Below are 26,207 nucleotides of genomic sequence, written 5' to 3'. Positions count from 1 at the left end.
CACTCTGTTTGTTCATCTAATCACACATCATTATCAGCTCTTCCTTGCTGTCTGTGTGGTACTGTAGGTTTGTGTTTTTTTATGTGGAGAGACTGTTTCCCATAGTATTCGCCACATCAGGGAGCCTGTGATCTAAACTTTCACTCACAAAGATCTTCAACTGCTCATCTCTTACTGCTTGACACTGGTTCAACATTTCTATAACAGCCCAGACTCCTCTCTTGGGTTCAGTATTTTAAGATGCCAGTTTTACTGTACATATTTTGAGGTAGTTCCTCATTATTGTATAGGCATTAAAATAAATGAGCAAGTTGGTATTATGGATTGTTGATCCAAATGTTCCCCAAAACATATATGTATTTATTTTACAAATAAAATGCCACAATAATTGGCTTTATAGTGGAAATGCTTTTATTTTTATGACAAAGCTTTACAGCCTAATTCAGTGAGTCATTTTTCCCTCCTCTGTCGTTGGATCATAACAAAAGAACCAGCTGTGCAAAGATCAGATTTATTTTCGTGAGCACAATGAAACATGATGTAGTTCAACTTGTTATTATTTATGTGTTACACAGAATAGGAAGACAATTGGACGACAGTTTTCGTTTTATTTGACAGCACAGAGAAAGCGAAAGTCTGTATTCCCATCAGACACACACACACACACACACACACACACACACACATACACAGACACACATCTATTATCAAGAGACAGGTGTCACAATAACTGGAGTCTCTGGAGTGTTTTTGATAATAAATAAATAAAAAATATCAGACAAAGAGAAACATTCATGGATCCGGTGCACACCAGCAACTGTCATTGGTTAATTAAACTGAGGAATGGATATTTTCGCTGCTGGTAACAATATGATGTATGAAATTTGTGTCAAATTATGAAGCAAGCTTAAAAACATATATATCAAAACAGTAGATTAACAGACATAATTTACATTGTATATACACATATATACAGCACCCTATTGCTACAGCTCGCCCCAGCTGGCTATGATGTGTGCGGTCTCCAGCGTCTGTCTGTTCAGCTCGTTGGGAGAGTCCCGGCCCTCACCCTGGAGCTCGTGGCTGTTCTCCGAGGTCCAGTTGGCAAGGAGGTCACTGAAGTCGGGGGTGTTGGGGGCACCGAGCAAGCAAGCGGGGTTGGGGGACGGCTCGGCCCAGAAACTTGGGGGGAGCCTGCGTTTGTACATGGGCACTACCTGTGTATGTTTCCGGTCCCCTTTGTGTCGCTTCCCTTGCTTGGGCCCTCGGCTCTGGGGCTTGATGTATCTGCGCAGGCCGTAGTCGAAGAGCTCGGCCAGGGGCCCCAGCTGTTGGGTGTGCTCCTGGCTGCACAGGGCCCTCAGGACCTGACAGTCTGCCTCTCCTGGAGGGGTGAGGGGGCTGTGTGGCGCCTCTTCTTCCTCCTGCTCCCCCGTTTGAGCCATCTTCACCAGGTCGGCGTAGTAGCGTTCTCGTCCAGATTTGCATGGGAAGAGTCGGTCCCTGTCCTCGTAGATGTCGCAGGCGTCCGGGTCCTCGTCTTTGCTCTTCCGACCGAAGTAGCGCTGGATGTCGCCGTTGATGAGGTCCACAAAGCGCAGCAAACGGTAGGTCACCTCGGCACTGCTAGGGGCCTCACCGCCCACCTGTCCTGACACCAGGCAAGAGGACTCTCCCTCCTCCTCTTCCTCTTCCTCCATCTCCTCCTCCTCTCCCAATCGCTGTTCCTCCTCTTCATCCTCTTCCTCCTCCTCAGTAGAAGCATCCTGGAAGTCCATGTCCGCCTGGTTGTCTGCAGGGCTGTAGAAGGGGTGTTGGAATGACATGGCGAGTCGGAAATCGGTCAGGGTACGAATAACCCCAGCTGCCATTCTTTTCCCCCTGTTGCTCTATAGCTGACAAAGGCAATTACAAGTACAGTTAGATTTCACCCAGAGATAACCAAGCAACCAACAAAACCAAAACAGCTCTTCTCATAATCATAGAGCCTCGGTCTGCAGATTTAATACAGATCAACAGCCCCAACAGCTCAGCTGGAAACATTTAATAACTGATTCAAGACAGTCAGTGAGAGCTCATGTGGAAAGACAGCAAGGAGATTTTACAGGACCAGGAGTGACTATCACAGTTTATCAAGGTTCAGACTTTACCCAATTAATCCAAAATAAATCCTAGCCAAAGACAGAATTTATGAATCTACTCTGATCCATTTCTTTAAAAGAGTAAAAATGCTCTCAGACAAATACAGAGCAGACCAGGGAATGAACCCAATGTTATTTTTCACAGGACAGACAAATTGCACCAAAGCTTTTGTCTGTAAATGAACTGCAGTTACACTCCAGCACCATGTTATTCATGCCTTTTACTGGTTACACAGATCTTTAAGATGAAATATGCACAATAAAACAATCAGTTCAGTGTCTCTGAATCATTAATTGTGTTTGTGCTGCCGACATCATTAAATAAAGCACTCGTTGTTGTTTACCCAGGGCAAATGAATAAAGCCTCACGCTTTGCTGGTGAAATAAATTACTGTTGTTTACATTAACCTACAGAACATTGTGAATACATCTAAAATCATTATGTTCTCTTTAACCTTTGAAACTGTATATATATATATATATATATATATATATATATATATACAGTTTTGCTGAACTTTTTCTCTATATGAAATATTTATTTCAGTCATCTTAGTAATGTATCTCTATACCATTATTAATTATTATTGAAAAGAATAACCAAACATGTTATGCAAATCATTGTTTTTTAAGAAAGATAATGAAGAAGAATCACATAAAAATGTATATTGAAAATATTTCTCAACATGTTAAATATATTTTCCAGATGAACACATTTACTGATATTGTCAGGGAAGAAGATAAATGCTTTGATCATGATATTTGTTAAGTACAGCTGGGATTAAAGAAAACACTTTTGTTATGAAAATGTTTGAAGTTCAATCTGGAAGAACTGAGTCACAGCTTTAACGTTTCGTCAAACTAAAGCAGGAAATTAAAAAGAACAGCTTCATAATATGAGTACCAAATCTTGTTAAGGAGAATATGTTAAATACATCTTCACTGTATCCGCTGTATTGTTAATCTATTTTTCTTTCTTGATTTAGAAGGAGGATTCATAGAAGTACATCTTCTTTCCTTATTTTTTCCTTAATAAATGGATCTTAATAAATGTGCCAGCTCCGACACATTTTCAAGTACAGAAGACTGTGACTCTCTTAGAGAGACTGAACCTGCATCCAAAATGTAGATTCTGATACATTTCCAAGAATGACAAATATTTGTTGTTTACAAATTTTAGGTATTCAGCTGATATATTTGTAATAACTTTGCCTTCGCTCCTGAAAGCAAGCTTCTCTTTTTCAGAAGACAGCTGTCTATACACAAGAGGGTCCTACAATCTCTAATACACAGGGATATGGAACGAGAAATAACATCAAGGTTCTTTTGAAGTGAAGCAGCAGAAAGTTATTTATGTATATGTCATCTAATAAAACTGTATAGTAATTTGCTAATTATAATAACTTACATGGCTTTTTTTTTCCTGACTAAATCTTATGTTTGATGATTGTACCCATACTCTGGTGTAACAGGTTAATAACCTATAGAATGTTTACCACACAGATTTCTATACCATGCCTACATAAACACGATACTAATTATTTGAGCACAGGTGGAAATGGTAAATTGGGCTCAAATAGATTTGGGAAATGCATCTTCTCAAAGGCAGCGCGCATTCAAGTAGCCACAGATCTGCACACTTCCTGTCAAGGTTAACTTCACTGAAACGGGACTGTGGTCTCACTTCCGAAAGCAGGGCATTACAGGTGAGAGACAGAGTTGCCCCCCCGCCCCAGAGCTGAGTCCTACCTTGGTTTCTGCAGCAGTCCCACCGCCGTCGCAGCTTCCAGTCGGCCAAGCTGTTGGGCTTCTCACCTAGGCCTGTATTTATAGCAGAACATGAGGCAGTCTGGCTAACAAATATTTGAAGGCAGTATTGTCATAGTAGACTGGGCAAATAGAGCATTGGTTTGTTTTAGCACCCAGCAACCAGAGAGCACTGATGAACGAGAGTCGGGGAGGGGAGGAAGCCCGGCTGCAGGGTAATGGCCTTTCTGCCAGGGGATTCTCGAGTGTTGTTCCGATAAACCCCACTATTAAACCCACGGCCCCAGATGCCAACTGGCCTTGTGGCACAGGGTCCCTTATCATGCTCTCTCTGATCTGGGTTTCAAATCGAGCATGGGGCCAAATAGGCATAAAAATTAAATTACATGCTATTTTGACTCCTGGAGTAGGTCTCTTTTTAAAAGAACATCAAGCTTATCACAGAACCAGTGTTTGGTAGAGGACTCTTGGCAATCATGTGAACAGGAACCCCTTGCATAATTAGATCTTTCCACCACTTACCGAATAAAAGAAGACCATAAAAAAGACCTATTTGCAGACAAAGGAGAGAAAAGTAGTCTGAGGTTTACTGAGCTAAGTTAAATAAACAGACAAATGACAATGTACACACGCAACGTGGTTTTTGCGAGTGTGCGTGTTTGTTTTATTTTTGTTTTCTGTTTTTTTCTTCGCCAAAGGCACACTGTAATAAAATTACAGTGGGCAATGGTGCAGAAAGTGGAAAAATGTCCATAACCTGTCCAATTAAAATCCTAGAGAGATCCAGTGCTTACAAGTGTATCAAACATAGATCCAATTTTACCTGGATTATATTCACCAGCAACTGCATTTTGAAAGAATCACTAAGTTGAAACAAATGCTTCTCTGAAACCCTGAGCAGATTTTTCACTTGTATTGTGGCACACAGCAAATGTACCAACACATTTCCTTCAGCTGCATTGTGTTACAACGCTTGCATCATTGCAGATGCACAAAAAAACATGAGCAAATCAATCAAAGAACAAGTGAAACCCCTGTAGTGATGCAATGGTATTACCCAACTAACTGGTCACTCAATTCTGTCTACAAGAGCTTCATCACTTGCTTTTATCAGTGATCACAGAGGCACACCACATCCTGCCTACCTCAGGGAAACCAAGCATAGATTACTAGCAATTTTGTTTTGCAGCACACGAGTGTATATATTTCTGTCTATGCATTGGATGTATAAAACACTACATACAGTCATTTTAATGTAACATTAGAACTTAGCAAATCACAAATGGCTGTTTACCCTGAAAACGTTGCTTTGCACTTGATGGGTCCAAGTCCTGTGTCAATGAATACCGTTGATGACATCGTGCTTTAAGGACACAGTCACTAAACAATGTAATATAAAACTAGTATTTTGGAAAGCTTCCGCAAGGCAAGCAGTGCAGTCAGTTAAGAGAGACAGTTATTTAAGACAATGCTGTAAACACATACCATAAAGATCGTCCAATGTCTCCTGATGCTAACAGGCAGCGAGAAACTGAATATGAGGGTGATTATTAGCCAACCTTGGAATAATAAAGCCTCTAATGGCCCCATGTAGTACGATGGAGCATATGTCCTAACATATGTTCTCCCAAATTGGCTCTTATACCTTGATTACAATAAAAAAAACAGCTCTGTCCAACTCCCAGTCTTATCTCTACATCACATTTGGCCTGAATCTGCATGCTTTCTCCCCTTCTCCTCTGAGGCTTTTCTGCACTAAATATTACTCAGACAGGGGTACAAACACTTCAATATTGATTCGGGCAGATGAAAATCAATAGCCGCAATATGTTAGCACTCAAGTGCAGATACAATAAATTACACGAGCCATTAGGCACACAAGCACAGACGCACACAAGTGGCCTAGTGGGTAAACTGATTCGCTGGTGTTTGTCTTGTAAGATAGACACCATGTAAACTCTTTTCAATGGTATGGACTTGGGAAGGATGGATGTTGGGATGTACTGAGTGAACCGGGTAACAAATTACAGTGTGTCATACAGTGTGTCAATTAGGTATTTGTATTTTTTTTTCATCACTGGTGTCACTGTGTACTCCTAAAGCGATGTGCTTATGAGAAGTTAATGGAAGATATTATTTGACCACCGAGATGCTCGCTAGACAAATGTTGAAACTGTGGCTTCAATGAAAGTATAACGATAAAGCTTTATTGGCTGTTCATCAATGCTAATATATAAATATATGTTTGGTGAGAAATTTCTGATGCTCAAACAGATTTTTAAGTAATGTTTTACTTAAATAAATATTTAGTCAGAGGTTATACCACTAAACAAATAGGATGAGACAATAAATACCAGATTGCTGAAAGATATAGATAGGAAAAGCATAATTATAACACTGATAAGCATTCTATTCTATTCAATGAGTATATCAACATATAAAGCTTTCTAACTCTCTGACCATGTTCTCTCACCTTTGAGGAAAAAAAACACACAAAAAAAACAACATAACAACATCTTCCATACAGCAAAAACTGCAACTGTAGAAATATGAGGAAGTTTCAAACACAAACGTGTATTTCATAAGGTGAATATTTCTGATCTGCACGAAAAGGAATGCAGGAAATACATTATAGTCAGTGCAAATGCTGCATTGTGGAGCAACTTCTGTCAATAACATTCATTAATCAGTTATGACTAGCCTATATCTACATTAATGGATCTCAACTTTGAAAAAACAATTTTCTGTCATGGACCCATACAAAGTGCTGACAGTAAGTTTATAGCACTGTGGTCCCACACACTGCCTGGTACTGAGCAGAAACACCCTGACATGCCCTTTGGATGAGATCAGTCATCTTGGTCTTAGGGACTGTTTTTGTGTAATAGCAATAAATATGAAAAGCAACATATTCAAAATGTATCTTCTATGACAATACTACAATCTGCTATAGAGACTATGACAAAAGAAAACTCACATTTCATCACACCAAATAATAACCTGATTGTAATGTTAAAACTGAGCTAAAGTACTTGTATTCTTCCAGACTCCCAATTTCCACAACCTCAAACATGACCAATCCCAGCAGCTATCTTATGGTTGCTTTTATTTAATCGCTGATGGCCTCCTTCTATCCAAGCCACACTTTGCGTCCTCCTCAAAAGTGCAGCCAATAACATTAGTCTTTCAGCTGGTGTCCAATTACAGACTTCTCAGTTAATAATCTTCCCATGTGGGTGGACAGTGTTGACCTCACGGTTACAACTTCAAGGAATTAACTAAGACTTCACTTGATCACTAGCCCCCACTACCTGCCACTAATGAACTATGACAGTATTAAGATCTACCCAAATAAATGTTTAGACTGGGGATAATGGGCACACGGTGGTAAATCATGATATTATCCCAATCCAGTACAGCAACATTCGATAAACGTGTGGCTCAATAAGAACAAAGAGAATGACTGGGGAGATGCAGATTAAAATGATAGTTAGAGAATATTTTTCTTTGCAATATTAAATTGCCACTAATAAAATAACAAAAGAACAATGTAAAGCACTGTCTAAAAACACCCTAACTGGCCGATGTATCTGTACACCAAAATGTTTTATGGGAGCAAAAAACGTCATATGGGACCAAAATCTTTGGTACCAGTATGTAGCAGAGAGCTTATTCATTATTCATTGTCAGACATTAGATGGATTAGGGGAAAGTACTATTTAAAGGTATTGATTATATCGTTTCGTTTTTTTAAAAGTTATCAGTTTAAATTACTTTACATTACAGTTTAGTTAAACTTTGCTATGCTACAGTTTTTAATTTTGTATTCAGTGGTATATTATTGAGAATTGTAAAAAATGTTTAATGATTTAATGTCCAAACTAACCTTCACTGGAACTCAACACTAAAATTAATTGAATTAAATTAATCAGACTGCCAATACCTGTAACCAATTTGAATCGTTTTACCAAACTGAGCTGAAAGATTTGCAACTTATTACACAGCTTGGTATGACGTCACTAGCGCAGCTCTGCACTCAAGTCTGTTCTGCCGGGAAGCTTCTTGCATAACTTGCGTGACAGAGACCCCGACGCTCTGCCCAATCAAAACGCTTCTATTTAAATACGTCTTTACGTCATTCATCTTGCGTGCTCCGAAACCAGGAAATAGCAATAATAAATAAATAGAGGAGAATGTGGAAGCTATGGTAGCGAAAAAATAAACATTATTATAACCATTAAAAACGATGACGTTGCCTTTATACCATACACTCGTAATCTCCCAATTGAAAAAATAAGATAAAATGGACCGACGGGCTTTAACGTGTCTTCTAGTCGTTTTGATGAATACCTGTTTTGCAGATGGTAAGTGCATATACGATATATAATAGCGACCCATTGCTAGATAGAGACAATTATTATTCGCGCTGTACCTCACTTGTGTTTAATGTGTTTTTATCTGCTAAATGGACAGTAAGTTAATTTATTCTAAGATGCTGTTCTTTACACGTGTTTAATGTATTTATTTAGTTTAAATTGTATTGTATAGTGTATACTGTGAGTTGAGGTGAAAGACTGTAAAATAGTCAGCATACTTACATTACTATTCTTCATAACACATTATCTATTAATTGTGGACACTTAAGTTGCATGTATGACAATAGGCTATTCACCGGTGGCAGGAAGCCAAATGTTGTGTTTTTACTTTCTGTCTCTTATTTACCGGCAAATGCAAGATCTTTAAATGCCCCAGCTGTGCTCAATTAACTATTATAGCATTCAGAGATTATTTTAAGTATTATTATTGCATGCATAGTTGCTCCCCTCTAAAACAGTTTTATGCATTCAGACACAAGATGATATGTGCATGTCTTTGATCCCGGCTTGATCCTGCTTCTCCCGTCCCTTTAGACCTCACCTACGTGTCCGAGTACTACTCTAAAATGCCGCAGAAACTGTCCAAGTACAGCTGGTACGGGACCGTCCGGCTGCACCTCTTCAAAGTGCCCGAGGACACGGTGCTGGTGCGCTGGCTGTTGATCGTGTCCAAAGTGTTAGGATCCAACTGCGGAGACCATAACGTGACCATGTGAGTAATGATGAAGATGGTTTCCTTATGGATGTGTCCACGCTTATGCATTGCTATTGACTGGTTGATGTGCTTTTCACAGACACTTCCGTGCAGGCGCCCCTCCAGTAATCAACCCTTTAGAGACACAGTTTGCGAAGAACACAGCCTTCTTTCCGGCACAAAACCTCACAATGATGGTAAACGATGGCCAAAATATCACCTTCTTCAATGTCACTAATCCGGTAGCTGGGGATTGGTTTGTAGTGGCACATCTACCAAAAGATGACGGCAAAATAGAACATAAGGTATGTCTTAATATCTGCTTACAATTACAATTTAAAACTGTGATATTAGTCAAACTTTTGATGCTGGTCTGGATCCAAGTGTGTATTTTGATTAGAAAAAATAATTAACCAAAATATTGTTGTACATTTGGTTTGCAACATTGTTTAATGTTTTCTCTGTTCATCCCACAGGGCTTCTCTCCAACATGTTCGTACTTTTTTCAACCCCAGATGTTTGTAAGGAGAGCAATTGACATGCCCATCCTGCAAACCAACGTCCCTCTTCAGCAGTCAGTGTCTTCCCCCGACAATCCTGCAGTTCTCAAGTATGTTATCATACTGCATTGCGGGTGCTTTTGTTTTTGTCTTACCCTATAGAAACCTTTCCTGGACTTCTGACTTGTGTATGTGCAAAATGTTGGTTTTGGTGTTGGGGTGGGGGGAAGAATACAATTAAAATCCAGTGTCTGCATTTCTATTCTCCTCTTAGATTCTTTGTGCCGGATTACACGTCCCAGTTAACTTTCCACATAACCAGCTGCTCGACAGATAACAGTACCGAGAAAGACTGTCCGATACTCATGACCTTGGGCTCGGCCACCCTAGAGGAGTCCTCCATGAGAATGCTGAACTGCACGGGCAAGACCGCCTGCACGGCCAGCCTCCACACGCCACCCTGGGAAGAGTGGATTCGAATCACAGTGGAAAGTGTCTACACTAACCTGTCCACAGCCTTCACAATAACAGCCAACCTCACAGGTTAATGCTTTACTTTAAGACCTACCGGCTTTAAGTTTACACAGACAGGAATTGAATGTGACAATTGTGGTCTGGTGAAGGTTGTGTATTTCTTTCCAATATAAGCATGCTTTCTCGGTAGAGATGTTTATATTTTTGTGTTGCTGCTTATTGTTGAATCGGGTGACAAATACATATTTTAATCTGTCTTTTTGAATGCAGTGGGATGCAAACCTAAAAGTACCGGGTTGCTGGGAGACTTCTTTGCCCGGTTCGGTGCTAACGCAACCAGTCTAATGGCAAACAACGCCTCGGTGCTGGCTGGGAATATCACCGTGCTCGGGGAGAGTGTTCTCTCCAATGGAAGCGGTTCATCAAGCCGAGATCCCTTTGGGAACTCCTGTCTACGCAACCAGCCTGTTTTCAGAGAAGACCTGGACGTAGTGTCTTCGCGGTTTGCTGTGATTAATGGCCCCAACATCACACTCTCCTCCGAGGCTCCAACACTGATCTCGTTAAACTTGAACTCCTTGACAGACAGTGGGGGAACCCTTATTGTGGATTTGAAATTAAATGAGGTACTTGCTGTCACTTGTCTTTCTTTTTTCTCTGTAAATAAGAACCTTGTATGGGGAAGGAGTATCTTTTATATAATATTATATTTAATTTAAAGACCTACTATTTCTGACTAACTTAATCCAATAGTTACATAGTCAAAACCTTTATATATGTATTGTTATGTTCTACTTTCACATCAGAAGAACTATTTTTAGCAATCTAAACTATCTAGATTTGTTTCAACCTTTTGTTTCAGTGCTGAATTTCATTGCTCTTTTCCTTTTTAGACAAATTTAACTAATGCAAACTCCAGTGTGGTGGCCTGTGTGACGGCCCAGTCTCCTGTCCTGTCATTGAATGACACACAGACCTGCACCACAGGTAGAGTGGGAACCTACTGATTGTATAAGATTGATAATGTGCTTTTCCACTTCAGGTGTCATTCTTAGTAATGTTGATCGCATTATATTATCTCTCACTGTGCCCTCTCCTCCGGCAGCCTTCTCTCAGGGTCATTATCTCAAGATGAATATAACGGCACCTCAGGCAGGACTTCAGATCCCTTTCCCTCAGGCTGCTTGGTGGTACCTCACATTGCAGATTGTGTGCCCGCAAAATGTCAGGTGAGATCATGGAATTTGGGAAAAGAAATCCATTCGATCATTATCATCAGTGCCAGCCCTTTTCTGGAGACATCCTTCGCTTTCAGAAACGTGCACGGGAAGGGATGTGATCTCAAATGAGAAATGATTGAACTAGTCTTTGGAATCTGTCGCCCAAATAGGCCTAAATGGTATATAATCTTAAGAAAAAGAAAAGGGAAACTAGTTATTTTGTGAAGTCTATATTATAAGAAATAATCTTCAGTTTACAAAATATGGCAATGTAAACTGTGATGTCGGCTTCATTTCTTTCCCCTCCCTGTTTATCTCCTTCAGCGACTGCGGCACGGTGTCCGGTACGGTGATGACTTCGGTCTACCTGACGGCCTGTATCGATGACTGTGGCACGTACGGGGAGTGCCGGCTCCTCAGGTCCTATGGCTACCTCTATGCTGCATGCGTTTGCAAAGCCGGTAGGTCTTAAGAAGTCCTGTTTCCAACCTCTTCACTCGCTCACCTTCCTTTTGGGTCTCTGATGTCTAAATGCCCTGTCGTTCAGGCTGGAGTGGCTGGAGCTGCACCGATGATGGCAGTGCGCAGTCCTATGGGCGTCAGCTGACCGCAGCCCTCTTGTTAACGCTCAGTAACCTCCTGTTCATCCCACCCATTGTGATCGCAGTGTACCGTTGCTACATCGTGGAGGCCTCTGTGTATCTCTTCACCATGTTCTTCTCAACGGTATGTCTCTTTCTTTTTCATTCTGCGTCTTTTCCCTTCCCAGAAGCGTTTATAATGTCTAGTTGCAAATGTGGTCATGCAGTTTATTTACTTTTTTGTCATCCCAACATGTACGTGTTCGGACAATAGGGCTGAACTTTTAAACTTATTTTCTTAAATAAATGCAGATGTGGCATTAACATGGTCTTGTTCTTCTCAGTTTTACCATGCCTGCGACCAGCCCGGTGTCACCGTCATGTGTATAATGGATTACGACACGCTGCAGTATTGTGACTTTTTGGGGTCGGTCTCTTCCATCTGGGTCACCATCCTATGCATGGCCCGAATCAAGGACACTTTTAAATATGTAAGAACTGTTGTTGTTTTCTTGAACACACACACACATTCTATACCCATTTCATATTTCAAGGACATAAATCAAAAGTAACCATGTTTTTCAAAGGACAGTGGAAACTGGTGTGTGTGTTGTAACGGTCCTGAAAACTGAAAAGCATTTTCATCATGTGTGTGCTTTGATAAAATGTAAAGAGTAAAATAATAACTTGTTTTAATGGGTATTATTGAGAGTATTCTATATTGTACTAGATTAAAAAACGCACAGATTGAGCTAAAATGGCTTGGAGTGACTAAATGAGGGGCTTTTCCTTTCTTGCACGGACAGATGCTGTTCATGCTGGGAACCCTGCTCATTGCCATGTCGATGCAGCTCGATCGCAGGGGACTGTGGAACATGCTGGGTCCCGTCCTCTGTGCTGTGACTGCCCTGGTCGCTGCCTGGGTAAGAGCGAGCGCGTGCGGTCGTTGTTGTGTCTTGAATGCGGAGATGCTGGAGTCAGGAACTGTGCGATTTGTTCTGCTCAAGTTGTAAAACCGTTTTCTTTTTTCTGTTCTAGGTCTATCGGGGGGTCAAGAGGCGCCAGTGTTACCCTAAAACCTGGAAGCGATGGCTGTTCTACCTGATCCCAGGCATAGCGACCGCCGTCATCGGGCTGTCCGTCTACGTGTTTACCGAGACGGACGACAACTACTATTACACCCACAGCATCTGGCACATAATGGTGGCGAGCAGCGTGGTCTTCCTGCTGCCTCCTCGAGAGAAGTACAAGGAGCCGTGGGGGTGGTCCCAAAAGTATATTTTCTGTGGGTATCAGATTTGCAAGAATGAGAAGGAAGAACTTTATACCGTCACTTAAGAGACCGGAGATGCAGTGTCCCTTTTCTTGCTTTTTTTAGATGATGTAGTACAAACACGCTACAAGTTTTTAGATTCTCCAGAATTCACACAGTCACATTAATAACTGGATACATTCCAGCTGGTCTGTGCTGGTTCATGCCAGTAATTTTATGAATACTGTTCAGTGCAATTACCCATGTTTTCCAAAAAAAAAAAGGTCTAACAAGAACTATATGTTCACACTCTTGGGCATTTTGTGTGAAAATGAATCAGACTTTACACAAGATTAACCGTGATTCAGTATAACCTAAAGAAAAAGTCATTTGAGACAATCTCTAGACTGCTTAATGTTTAACTATGCAAAATAAGTGTACTATGTGCAATATGTTTTATTTTGCCAAATTGAAAAGAAAAAACATACTTTTTGCAGTAGACTTTTTTTAAAGTGCTTGAAGTTAAACCACTAGTTGACATAATTGCAAGGGGAGTGAGCTGAATGGGAGATCTATTGCTAGAAAAGGGATACTGCATTTCTGTGTCTGAGCTTTAAACAAAAAAGTAGATGTACATACTTATTCTAATTAGAATAAAAAACAATGTAATGCATCTGCAAGAACAGTTTTTTTTATTTATTGTTTTAGTTCTCTGTGTATATGACACAAATATGTTAAGCACTTTTTATAACCCTGTTTCATGGAGCTGAAGAATTGTGATAGTCTGAGTAATATGCGAGGGATGCATGGGATATCGCATTCACTGGGAAAGTTGATCAGCTGAGGGTTCATATAGTCGACGACAGTAGATGTACCGTTACCACTATGGATAATGTTTTGTTCTGTTTTCATAGGATACTCCAGATAACTAAAAAGCACTTTAATTCTGAAACATCCATAGAAGTCAAGTTAGGAGGTATTGAAGCTTTATTTAATGTGAACTCATAATGGATCCTTTAAATGAAACCTTTCCAAAGTCAGGACTGGTTCACATTTTATGTTGGAAGGTTTTCCCAGGTCTGTTACTTGCCTTAACTTAAAGTTAAAATCATCTCTTTAAGAACCAGGAGAGACATTTTACTACTTTAACAGCCCCTATTATTAAATGGCAAATATCTATGATCATAAACTAGTGTCAAAGAAGACAGCTTCATTTTGTTGGACCCTTTTCCCATTCCAAGGGCAATTATGGGTGAACACAGTTTTGTTTCAGCAACATGCAGTCTTAATTGGTAACACACTGCCTTCAAACTTTGGCCTACCCGCGCAGACCAACGTAAGTTACTAACTTGGACCCCCATCACATTTTGATTTATAAGCAGTAGAAAGTGGCTTCTGACGGTTAAAATGCCATCGAATACAAGTTATTATTTTGTGATTCGTGCTTAGGTTAAAGCTTTGATTTGGTCTAGCCCTTTGAATGTATTGTTTTGAATATAGTAATCTATACTTACATAAGCCCAGTGATGCTAATATATATGCATGTTGCTGACACTTAAACTGAAACACTCCTTTTTAGATGGTATATATCTTGTTCCTTGTACTATTTTGTGCAGTAATCGTAGGGGATGTTATTTGAATAGTGATTTTTATTTCTTGATATGCAGTCCCTTAGTTTGGATTTGAATGGTGTATTTTTACACGCAACAGAACTGACAGAACTTCCTGACTACTAAGAAAGAATTTCTGTACATAGGCTGTAATATAATAGAAAAATTCAAGTGGTTATGAAAAGCCATCAAACCGAGTTGCAGTGACGCTTATAGCTGTCAGAGTTTTAGAAAATTAAACCAGCTTTTGAATATTTGAGAAGACTTGTCAACAGCGGGCTAAGGAGGCCATTATTCATTATTCAGGCAGTATTCCTGAGTGTCACAGCCCTACATTATAAATCAAATGTAAACCAAAATCAGAATTGCTAAGAATATCATTAAAATTACAGTCTGTAGGTTCTGTGAGTCACAATAACCTTAGCCTTCCAAAAATGATTAGTTTTATTTCTTTTTTATGTCTATAGAACATGCAGTTCTGTTTTCTGACTAGGAAATATTAGACCATATTAGTAAACACTGAAAACCTGGTTTTAGTATAAGCAATAAAGAAACCTGTGGTCTCTGCTTGTTCTGCAAGTCAGTGTCTAGCATGATTATTGTAACAGGCTTGAGCTTAGATTTTAGAACTTTAGAACTTTAATAGTACTTGAATAATTTGTAAGATTTTAGATTATAACCAGTTAACTTCGTTTTATAATGAGAAAAATAGCACTAATTTTGAAATATGATAAGGGTTGAACTACTTTTGTTTAGAATTCACTTGGTTTCCTTAGGGAAGATACTTATCGATCATATATGATACACATTTTATGTACTTGAAAATAACAGAAAAATACACTACCAATACATATGTTTTCTTTATTTTTTCCTTTTTTTGTAAAGAGGAGTAGGGTTTGGGGCTTTCATAGACCAAGTAAAATGTAGAATGTATGACCCACGTATGTAATATAACAAACAGAAAAACATTTTAAATTACCTCAATTTTATTAACTTCTTTACCTAATCCAGTGGTGATGTCCAACTATAGTTTGAACAAGACACAAATTGAATACTGTGGCCTGTTTAGTCCAGTTCCTGTTCTTTGTTAAGGACCCTCTTGTCAGACCCTGTTTTTGTTTTGTTATTGTTTTTTTCACTAATGTTGGAATCAGTTAGTCATTGCATCCATTCCCTACTTTCTGTAACTTTAGAAACAAGTTTTATAATATATGTTAATTAACATTTGTATTTCCATGCTGCTCTCATACTTTGTACTTTTAACTTCTTAATTTCTAAATCAATGAGTTGTACACTCCTGGACAAAGCTCTGCAAGACCCCAATCTCTCTTTTTAGCACCAAAGGTGAAACAATTTCTTTATATATAATGTTTGAAGTGGTTATACTACTCAGTGAACACATTTTGCAGTTGAAAGAAAGGGTGTCCTGAAGTCTTTTGTTCATCAGTGTACAATGGAGGTGTTCAGGTTTGCAGTTAATTCTACTGAATATTGTCATCTAATTTCATGTGTGTATGTCCTTATATTTTTGGTTTTTGTATCTGAAATATAAATTAATGTGTAAATGTGCAAATTCAAGATAGATCTATAATAAAATATATATTAGTTTTCAGAGTTTATATTTTTCTATGCTTCTTATAACCATGGCTAAAACCTGGCTGTATTTCTCCACTTCTCCTTTATTTTTTTTAGTTTGACATTATGATAAATGCATAAAAGTACTATACTAATGCAATGTATAATTTCAAGACAAGAATTTTGAGTTCTGATTGATTCCCATGCAGCGGACAGTTTTAATAACCTGCAAAGCTTTTAACGAACATTATTATCTTGGTATTCATCTACCTGATGCCTTCTGTTCAATATGATTAATTTATTTATGTTGAGTTAAAGAAGATGGATTGCACTCAGGTAGTGTGTGCCAGAGTAATATTCATAATGAAATTAAAAACCATACAGTCGCTTTGCTTTAATGAAATGGCTTTTCCCTAGCACTTAAAGTTAATGGTGTTTAGCTGTGGAGGTAAATTTGTGGCCTGGAGATGGTGAGTTTTTATTTTTAAGTGCTGTAAGTTGGCGGGGATATAAATGGTGCTGTATAATGAACAGCTTCAGTCCTCTCTTCTTATATAGGTGTGTTACTCTATATGGTTTTGGAGATGTAGGCCTTTTGTTTTGTAGTGTTAGCCTATATGAGTTCTAATCTAAGAACATTGACATAAATCAAATTACATTTTCTATCTTGATTTAATGGTTTTGGCTTCCCTTGACCTATCATGCGATTCAACTGCCTCTATGTATAGTTATGCTCCAACTTTCATTTGTTTCATCATTACTGTTCTCAGATTTATACAAGGGCTAAGAATTCTCAAAAGCATTCATGTAAGACTGAGAGAGAATACAGTACATGTACTTTGGTTTTAATTGCATTTTCATGTAGCCTAAATCCCTGTCTATGTTCACACTTACTTTTGTTTGTTACTAGGCCACTGAAGCCGTATGGTAAATTGCAGTGAATATGAATGTATAAAACCTCTGCTCTAGTGTTGACTCCATCTTGTGGTTCATTGATGTAATTTTTTCAATAATTTCAACATCTTTTTCCGAAAACAGCGTTCACAAGGAAATCGGGAACTAATACAATAATTTGTTTTGGATATGTATTATGCACTCTATTTAGAACCTTTGGGTTCTTCATGAGTTTATTTTCATTAAAGGGTTCGTTTAAGAACCACGAGGTCCTAAGCAAGGGATCATTTAAGATCTCTTTTTCATCATGATCGCAGTTGATTTAAGATATATTTCATTAAGGTTCTTTAAGGATCCTTGTTTGCATGGAACCTTTTAAGGGTTCCTCCACAGAATCAACCCCAGGAACCCTTAAAAGTTCTTATTAGAACCTTTACTTCTTAGAGTGTGATTTCTCCTAACTGTTCTGTTCACAGATTGAAATGTTTGTTTCAAGTGTATGTGTCAGCATTTGCAGAGAAATGGCAAGACAAGGCATGGGGTGATGAGCTACACAGTGAGGAAACTAATTGCGTATCCTTGTTTGACTCCTGTGTACTAAGTACATATTCCTTATTAAGGTGTAATGTATGCCATCTGACCTAGGTGAAGGTGTCTAAGCCTCTGTACACTGAGCTGTTGTTATGAATGAGGAAATGACAAAAGCACGTTGTACCGGTATCAGGTGACCAGGCTCAGGTAGGATGCAATTAAATCATTATACTGAGGAGGAGAGAAAGACGTATTTGTAAATCCGAATTAGCGAGCCTGGAAAAATGGGCAGAGGATCAAAGCAAATCCACTTTGGTCTTGATTATAGGTGCGCAGGTACTGTTGTGTAACAAAAATACGAATTAAATGGGGCATAAACATCTTATCACAAATGTGCAAAATACAATACACACAGTGAATACATGTTAATAATAAAGGGTTTGAATCGATATTACATAAGAACATAAAAAAGGATCCTATCCAGTCTGTTTTTGAATGTTCCCAAATTGTCTCTTCAGCCACATCGCTGGGGAGTTTGTTCAGATTGTGACGCCTCTCTGTGTGAAGAAGTGTCTCCTGTTTTCTGTCTTGAATGCCTTGAAGCCCAATTTCCATTTGTGTCCTCGGGTGCGTGTGTCCCTGCTGATCTGGAAAAGCTCCTCTGGTTTGATGTGGTCGATGCCTTTCTTGATTTTGAAGACTTGAGTCAAGTCCCCACGTAGTCTCCTCTGTTCCAGGGTGAACAGGTTCAGTTCCTCAGTCTCTCAGTAGGACATTCCCTTCAGACCTGGAATAAGTCTGGTTGCTCTCCTCTGAACTGCCTCTAGAGCAGCGATATCTTTCTTGAAGTGTGGAGCCCAGAACTGTCCACAGTATCCAGATGAGCTCTAACTAGCACATTGTACAGTCTGAACATCACTGCCCTTGTTCTCAATTCTACACTTTTGACAATATACCCTAGCAACCTGTTTTACTTTTTTATTGCTTCCCACATTGTTTAGATGGAGAAAGTGAGGAGTCCACATAGACGCATAGATATTATGCTTCATTGCATCCACATGAATGGTTAGATTAGCTTTTGCTGTACAATCACTATTGTGTTTTTCTGAAATGTGCACAACAATGTATTAACAAATTATTTCCTTATGACGACAAGAGATTAAACATGGCTTTAAGCATAGGTCTCAACTCTCAATATGTATTGCTATTCTATACTTTGATTAGTGAAACTTTATATATACTGCGCTCTAATTTAAAAAGGCTATAATATCATTTAACATGTAGATCATAATATTGACTCAACATACTGCTAATCCATTAAGCCAGTCTTCTTAATAGTGTTTTCTCAGGACATTTGTAGTATTCACTGTGCCAGGGTTGGCAAGCTTCAGAAGTGTACAGACTATAGGGTTGCACTTGATTTCATGTAGTTATTTATTCACATAAATAAAGACTTATTTATTTGTAAATTATAAGTAATTGGGATTTTTTATGTATTGAAAATGATTAAACTAAATATTGCAAACACATATACAGAAACAATTCAGCTAATATTATACAGTGTCAAAAATAACAAAATGAAGAGTTTTAGAAGTATTCCATTGCCAGACAGTAACCATATAACCCAGAAAATGAAGCACTGACTAGTTATTTTTCATCGTCGTCATATTCCTTGATCTCAACACTTTCCCAAAATTTTTTGCATATATGAAATACCAAAATAGGCAAAAATGGAAAAACATAACAGAAACAATAATGACGAAATAACAAACAAACAAAAAAACAAACCAAACATTGAATAAATATTGAATAAAATAGGTTTCGATTATGGAAACATAATAGCTTATGAAGAAGTAAACATTGCCATTAAAAGCTGTGCGGTTGACTGCGCTTGTACGCTGATGCAATAAAGTTATTTAGCAGCCATGGAAATCAGATTGAAATTCCATTGCGCAGACACAGTAATTGACTGTCACTCGGTTTCCACATGTGACCTCAATCGGATCCGAGAGCGGCTATCCGGGAAAGCTTAGACGTTAACTCACTAAGACATCTACTTTTCCAAATCCCTGGTAATTCTATGCTATTGGTTTCTTTCAATCTTCTAGGTCGGCTGTCCTGAGCTCCTAGTGAAATCTAATCCAATTTATGAGCAGACAAGATGGGGCCCCAGCAAACAGCATGACCACCCCTCCTTCCACATGTCACTAGTTACAGATTAGGGAGCTAATTAAAACATAGGACAAGAGGTTTAGGAAGACAGGGAAGGAAGAGGTCAGGAGCTAATTTCCAAGAAACAATAGCATGCATCTGGAGTGGAGTGAGGAGGGTCAGGCAGTCTACAGACATATGCAGTTTCTGGGAAGTGCAGGGTATGGAGCATGATATAATGGATGTTTGAGGAATCGAAGTAGTAGAAAAAGAAGGGAAGCAATTGTGAAGTAAAAGAAGACAGACTTTATTGATGGACAAAAAGACACAACAAGGAACGGAGTAGATTGGACAGTTTAGAAGTGAGTACAGTGATTTTTAGTGGGGGGTTTTGTGTTCTTCTACAAGTTCTAAGACAGTAAACGTGAAATCAAAGATAAGTTAGTTTTATAAGAGATAACGAGAATGTTTTGTGAAAATTGTTACAATAAAGTATGCAATATGAGGAGAGAGAACATTGAGAGAACAGTTTACAGCTAGGGGTAGGCACTAGGGCATTGCATTTACTATATTTCTGCTAAAGCCAATCTCTTCTCTCATCTACACTATCTAAATATAATTGTGACTGAATTACATGGCATATATAGTGCATTTACAGACATGCAAAAAAATAAAATAAAGATTTCTCATACACAACAGCTCACCATAGCTAAAATAAATAAATAACAGTAATCTGTGTGCATCCAGAGATTTCATTACAGTAACAGGGATGTACAGGATTTTAAAAAGACATGAGCATCACATAGTTTCCCTTACAAAAAACAAAACAACAAACAGGAAAAACCCTTTAAGATTCCCATGAAATAGTGTGACTGTGTACTGTATTTGAATGCCTGGTGGCGCTTTGTAAACATAACAGAAAATGAGTTGTTCAAAGGATATTCTTTGGTTATTAGGATAGGCTCTTTCCTTCGGGAATCTCGAAGGGTTTTTATTTTTGTCTCTAGCCTTTGGTTCTCTTCTTATCTTAGCACCACACGGCCCCACACTTTTTGTAACTTTCTCCTCGGCCTGACGTTTTGTCAAGCCCATTTTCAACTCCCACACTTTGCCACCGGACACTCCGTCGTAGGTACATTTCAAGGAGAGCTACTTTGCTAGTTTGCTAGAGTCAGGTGCAGTAGAAAAAAAACTAAAAACAAACGTGTGTCCAGCTGTCTAGGGGGTGAAGTCAGGTCCTGCAGAGTAATAGAGGCTCTTCTGGATACTAAGTGCTGGTTCAGATGATTCCAAACTGTGCCAGCTCATGTAGCTCCAAATGGCTGAATGCTTCCCAGGGGCAGATGACCGTAATATCTGAAAAGGGTGGGTGAGAAAAATCAAGATTTTAGAATCGGAACCGGCCACTGGCCAACACAAATCTGAGCTGAAGCATCTATACATGTCTTTATCTACCTTGAAGTCAATACAAAGCTAAGTATGACACTATTCCACTGGGGTGTGCAATTTTCCCCTTGCATGAATCACCAAGAATAAAGGTATTTGTTCAGATTGTTCACTTTGTTCTTCATTGTAGAAAATAAGTGACCTCTGTATCTATAACATACTGCTGTTGTTCACTGTGGATGTCATACTATACTATATAAAAGAGAGCTGCACACACCTGTTCCCAGACCCTCCATTCCAGGAATGTCATCACCAAATCTGTAAAAGAGTTTCAAAGAAAAACATAACCGTCACCTATACTGTAGTTATGACAAACCCAAAATGTAACGATTTATTTTATGCGATCATAGACAAACCACAAAAGGTGACAGATTTCTTCTTCTAATATTGTTCTGTTAGTTTTTTCTTAAATCACATTCAGTATGGGGATGTGATTTACTTGATGATTTATTTATAAATACATTTAAATACACAGATTTCCTTCTATTGTCTGATTGTGATGGGTGATTTGCTCACACTTAAAATAAATTGCAAAGTGGGCGACTGAGGTGCATTCAATTGCCTGGTTCAGCACAGGTCTGCACGATTACAGAACGTACCCCTTAATTCCTTTCTTTGGGGGCTTGCTCTTGAACTGTCGGGTCTGCCTTTGCTTGAATTTGGGAGGTCCCTTCCTTGGAGTTGTGGCCCCCCCGGTGACATGGGTGGGGGTGGTGGGGTTGGAGGTGTTTGTAGTGATGTTCATCGTCTCAACGATCTAGGCAGAGAGTCTTGAAAGGAAAGACAAAAGTACCAGTATAAATAACTCTTCATTGGACGGTTTATTTCACTCATTGGTGTCAGTAATAGTATTCTTTTTCAATTAGTCATGTTTAAGGCTTGTCTTAGGAAACTCTAACCCATTGCATTCCTATTGTTATATTATTTTCTTCTGCATTGTTCTTCTCTGGTTTTACTTGACTTTGCTGACACTTCACAATCAACCACAAGAAGGGTGAAGTAAAACTATTCAGTTGAAGATCCTTTGGTCGAGTTTTAAACATCAGCGGACTGAAGATGTTGTCAAGAATAAAACAATGAAGAATCTCCTGCCAAAGATTGAAAGATACTTTAAGAACATAAGCTTCTTACTGAAGACTTTAAACACCTTAGTCATCCAAAGAGGATCCCATCCAGCACGTGACACCATATGTACACTTAACGACTCAGAGCAACAAGCTGTTTGCATCCTCTAATGTGCATTTTACATCAGTTCGAATTTACAACTACTACACTCTGCAAGCACACCAACGAAACCTAAAATTGTCCCAAAACGTCTGTTATTCATACATGACAAATGTATCTCAGTATATCCAACATAAAATGCCATCCTGACCATTTTACAGTGCTAAACTCCAATAATATGCAATTACACTCTTCAGAATTTGCAATGTTTGGAGTGTTCAGTATTAGAAGAAAGATTGCATTTTACATTTAATAATTCATTTGAAACCTTATTCTCTATAAAAAAAGAAACAAAACATTTGCATCAATAATTTCACAGCATCATTTCAGCACAGAAAGATCTAGGTGTAAGAATGAAAGTATTTTAAAGTAATCACAAATTACCCCAGAACTAGCTGATCAATACTCACTGTCTTGGAAGATCAGAGGAAGCTGCCAATCCGAATGCCTGTGTCCAGTGTGTCTGGTTGCTGCTCTGGGCTGGTCCTGGCTGAAGCTTGGGCTTTATAAGGTGTTCACTCCACTTGATGACATCATGATGGCGTACTTGGAAATATCAGATTCACGTGGTGACATGAGACAATCTGGTCTAAATGTTAACCCATGCTGTCCTTAGCAGATTAACACTGTGGCACCGTTCACTGTGTTGTGTTGATTTGTTTAGTTTTTTTCTGTTGTCTTGCTTGCTATTGTGAAAAAAGAAAGAAAAGAATAATCTTTATTGTTATGATCTAAATTTTCAAGTTCATTTTAATTTGGTAAATAAGTAATATGATTGTATTATATTAAGAGGGAGTAGGTGGGTATACGTATTTTTTTTATAAATGCAGAAATAATGTTTAATACATAGAACGTACTGGAATGTAATTTTAGGTGTGATTTTACAACAATGATACCAGGAACACATGCGTTAATTTACATTGTATAGACGTTTATAGCAAAACACCTTCACCAGGAATATTCTTCAAAAGGAGACCAAGCTTTTCACAGCCCTGTCTGTCACTGTGTGGGAATAATTGGAGCTCTGACCCTACAGTTTAGATTCAGCCTTTGGTTAGCAGTAAAGGTGGCTATTGTATGCAAAGGGTCACACACAACTGTACTGCACCTGCTGTCTCTGAAGCTGCTGGAAAAACAGATTAATGATTTTACAATCAAATAGAACTTATCCACTATACATCCATTTTAACTTGCAATTTTGTTTTAATATAGTATATGTTATACACTGTTTCCTTTCAGGCATACTTTCTTGGACTACAGATGTCCATATCATGTATACTTAAATAATACCATGTGTTCGGCTTTAAACACAACATATTCCCAAATGATAATATTTAAAATAAAGAATATCTAAAACTGAATCATATTGTATTGAATGCATTATATATATTTTTAGTTAAGGTAGCAGTATTAAAATCAAAGTAACAACAGCATTAAGAAAAAAATAAACTCTGTGAATTATCTTTAATAGGTTTAATTTTGTAATGGAATGTCCTCAACAACCATCGTCCATCCAGGAATAACCAATGTAAACACAGGAATAAGAAGACAATGTGTCTAGACTGCCTTCTGTGGGTTGACCTGTCACCACAGAATACTTCTTTAACGTACATAAAACCTAATCACTGGCACAGAAAATTTGACAGCTTATGCACAAGCACCTTAATGCAAACCCCAGTGTAGAGGTTTCTGGAAAACGTCATGCACAAAAGCTGCCGCACCACAGATTAACAATGGCACGATCTGTTCCATGCCATACACAGCAAAATGTCACGGTTCAGCTGAAACATTGACTTCCAATGAACTGAAAATGATTGAGAAATTATCAATGTCTAGTGTAATATACACGTTTTTGTGCATGAATACCAAGAATAAAATTAAAAAGACGAAGCTGACACTATCTCAGACATTTTGCTCAGCACTGTTCAGTTTTATGTATTATTTTTAATGTGATATTTAAAGTCATTCACTGCTCTGTTCCTCAGGTCACTAGCATTTTCCAGATCCTTCTGTGTGCACTTTAGAGAACTTTGCACTGCAAGCCAGCGCTCCACAATCCTGCAGCCTGTTCCCTTGCAGCAACAATGACTTAAACTAATTCACAAAAAAGGATTTTGGCTTTCTAAGATCCTGATAATCCTTAATCTAATTATGCATTAGGTCTCTGATGCAGCTATTGGGTTCTCTTCTAATATTGGTGCAGGTTTCAACATTTTACCACAAAACTACAGCCACAAAAATGATGATGATGATGTAGTTATCAGTTTTCTTTCTCCAGTTGTGTCATTCACAGTTCTGATGCAGAGTCCAGTCAGTCCATGAATGGGGCGAAGGGTTGTGTGGAAATTGAATGAAACTGGTACGTGGTGGAAAGTGGTTCTCCTGCAGGGGCCAGCACCTTTTCATCTGTTGTAGGTTACGCAGTTCATTGGATGAGACCTCTCTTCAATATCTCGATGATGGACCGAGTAATGGATATAGCTCTTTCTGTAGTTGGTAAAAAGAGCAGAGCACTAAAATGGTCTCTCTTACTCCTTTTCTTGACAACCACAAAAATGCTAAGCGCAAATTTCCTCTTTCAGTTGCTACCCAACCTGACTTATGTGTTTGCTAACACGGGAATATTCTCAGATTTGAAAGGCACATGAAAAAAAGGATGTAGATTCCCACATATTTGGCGCACGTTTTGCATTTCTGACCTAATTAACACCTGTTTGCATGTCTGAGCCTCGCTGCCAAACATTGCGATAAGGAACTTACGCATTTTCCCAGGACTTAGCAGGTGCTTAAGACACTTGGCATAAGCATAGTGTTGTTGCTTTTGTGAACAAGCGTGATGTCTTGGCACTTGACAGGTGATTGTGACAACAGCTTGCAGACCTCAGGGAAACCCGCAGACGGCCAAATAATATCATCTCCCCCTGGCCAGTATAGTATCATGGAGGACTAAATCCACAAACCTAATCTGCCTTGTATTGATAATCATATAAAAACAAGCACATTTAAAATCTCTGCAGTGTGTCTACCCATCTCAGTCTCTTAGATTTGAAAGAGTAAATGTTCATTTGCTTCTAGTTAATGACTTGTTCATTTGCCTTATGTTGTGTAGACATGATTGTATACATTGACTGTTAATTGCTGTAGTGAGAATTTGTTGCAATTGAATGTCTGTATCATTTTGGTTCATATTGTATGTTCTGCAATATGTTAAAGTTAATCAGTACCATATGTTAAGTTGCACTTTGTATTGCTCTTATTGCCCTGGATAAGGGCGTCTGCCAATAAATAATAATAATAATAATAATAATAATAATAATAATAATAATAATAATAATAATAATAATAGGTTTTGATGTTTATTGGTCAATGTCTAATACATCATATGCTATATTTGTAACTAATCAATGGTAAAGCCTATATAACTCTTGCCCAAAAGTGTAATATCTGTCTCTAAATACCACGAAATTGGAAGTGTTTTTGTATTATAGCACCCCCTCCTGTTAAAAGAGGGTACACACATCAGGAAATTAAATCAACTGACTACATAGATTTCCAATCAAGTTTTTTGTTGTCATTATTAAACTACAACATTAATAACAATGCTTGGCCCTGGATGCCCAAAATCACTGCACTAACTTAACTTAAATTCAAAATACATGTATGCTGATTTTATTACCATTATAAAGTTCAAATCTGCACTTCTGGGGAATTTTCATTAAAAATCTTTGAAAGCAACATCCGTCCTAGAAAATGAATCATCCATGGAAGCTT

General features: G+C 38.5%; 3 protein-coding genes across 3 annotated transcripts; 1 reads left to right on the top strand and 2 right to left on the bottom strand.

Annotated features, from left to right (window-relative positions):
• Positions 1-489: 489 nt before the first annotated feature.
• percc1 (proline and glutamate rich with coiled coil 1) lies at positions 490-1,891 on the bottom strand. Its single transcript, XM_066689600.1, has one exon. The coding sequence runs from the start codon at positions 1,869-1,871 to the stop codon at positions 987-989; it is 885 nt and encodes a 294-aa protein (XP_066545697.1). The 5' UTR covers positions 1,872-1,891; the 3' UTR covers positions 490-986.
• Positions 1,892-8,067: 6,176 nt separating this feature from the next.
• Positions 8,068-16,232, top strand: pgap6 (post-glycosylphosphatidylinositol attachment to proteins 6). Its single transcript, XM_066689108.1, has 13 exons — positions 8,068-8,272; positions 8,819-8,996; positions 9,079-9,283; positions 9,455-9,588; positions 9,753-10,021; positions 10,223-10,578; positions 10,846-10,939; positions 11,058-11,181; positions 11,497-11,633; positions 11,720-11,898; positions 12,098-12,244; positions 12,560-12,676; positions 12,792-16,232. Exons 1-13 carry the CDS (start codon positions 8,212-8,214, stop codon positions 13,089-13,091), a joined length of 2,301 nt encoding a protein of 766 aa, XP_066545205.1. The 5' UTR covers positions 8,068-8,211; the 3' UTR covers positions 13,092-16,232.
• Positions 16,233-20,049: 3,817 nt separating this feature from the next.
• Positions 20,050-22,920, bottom strand: LOC136712926 (retinal cone rhodopsin-sensitive cGMP 3',5'-cyclic phosphodiesterase subunit gamma). The gene is made up of 4 exons (XM_066689753.1): positions 22,847-22,920; positions 21,812-21,982; positions 21,430-21,470; positions 20,050-21,122 (listed from the first exon to the last, which is right to left on the bottom strand). The coding sequence occupies exons 2-4, from the start codon at positions 21,955-21,957 to the stop codon at positions 21,046-21,048; spliced, it is 264 nt and encodes an 87-aa protein (XP_066545850.1). The 5' UTR covers positions 21,958-21,982; positions 22,847-22,920; the 3' UTR covers positions 20,050-21,045.
• Between the last annotated feature and the right edge of the window lie 3,287 nt (positions 22,921-26,207).

The sequence above is a fragment of the Amia ocellicauda genome, chromosome 17 (genome assembly GCF_036373705.1).
Source record: "Amia ocellicauda isolate fAmiCal2 chromosome 17, fAmiCal2.hap1, whole genome shotgun sequence".
In the NCBI taxonomy this organism is placed as follows: Eukaryota; Metazoa; Chordata; class Actinopteri; order Amiiformes; family Amiidae; genus Amia; species Amia ocellicauda.
This window is presented reverse-complemented; position numbering and strand designations above follow the sequence as displayed.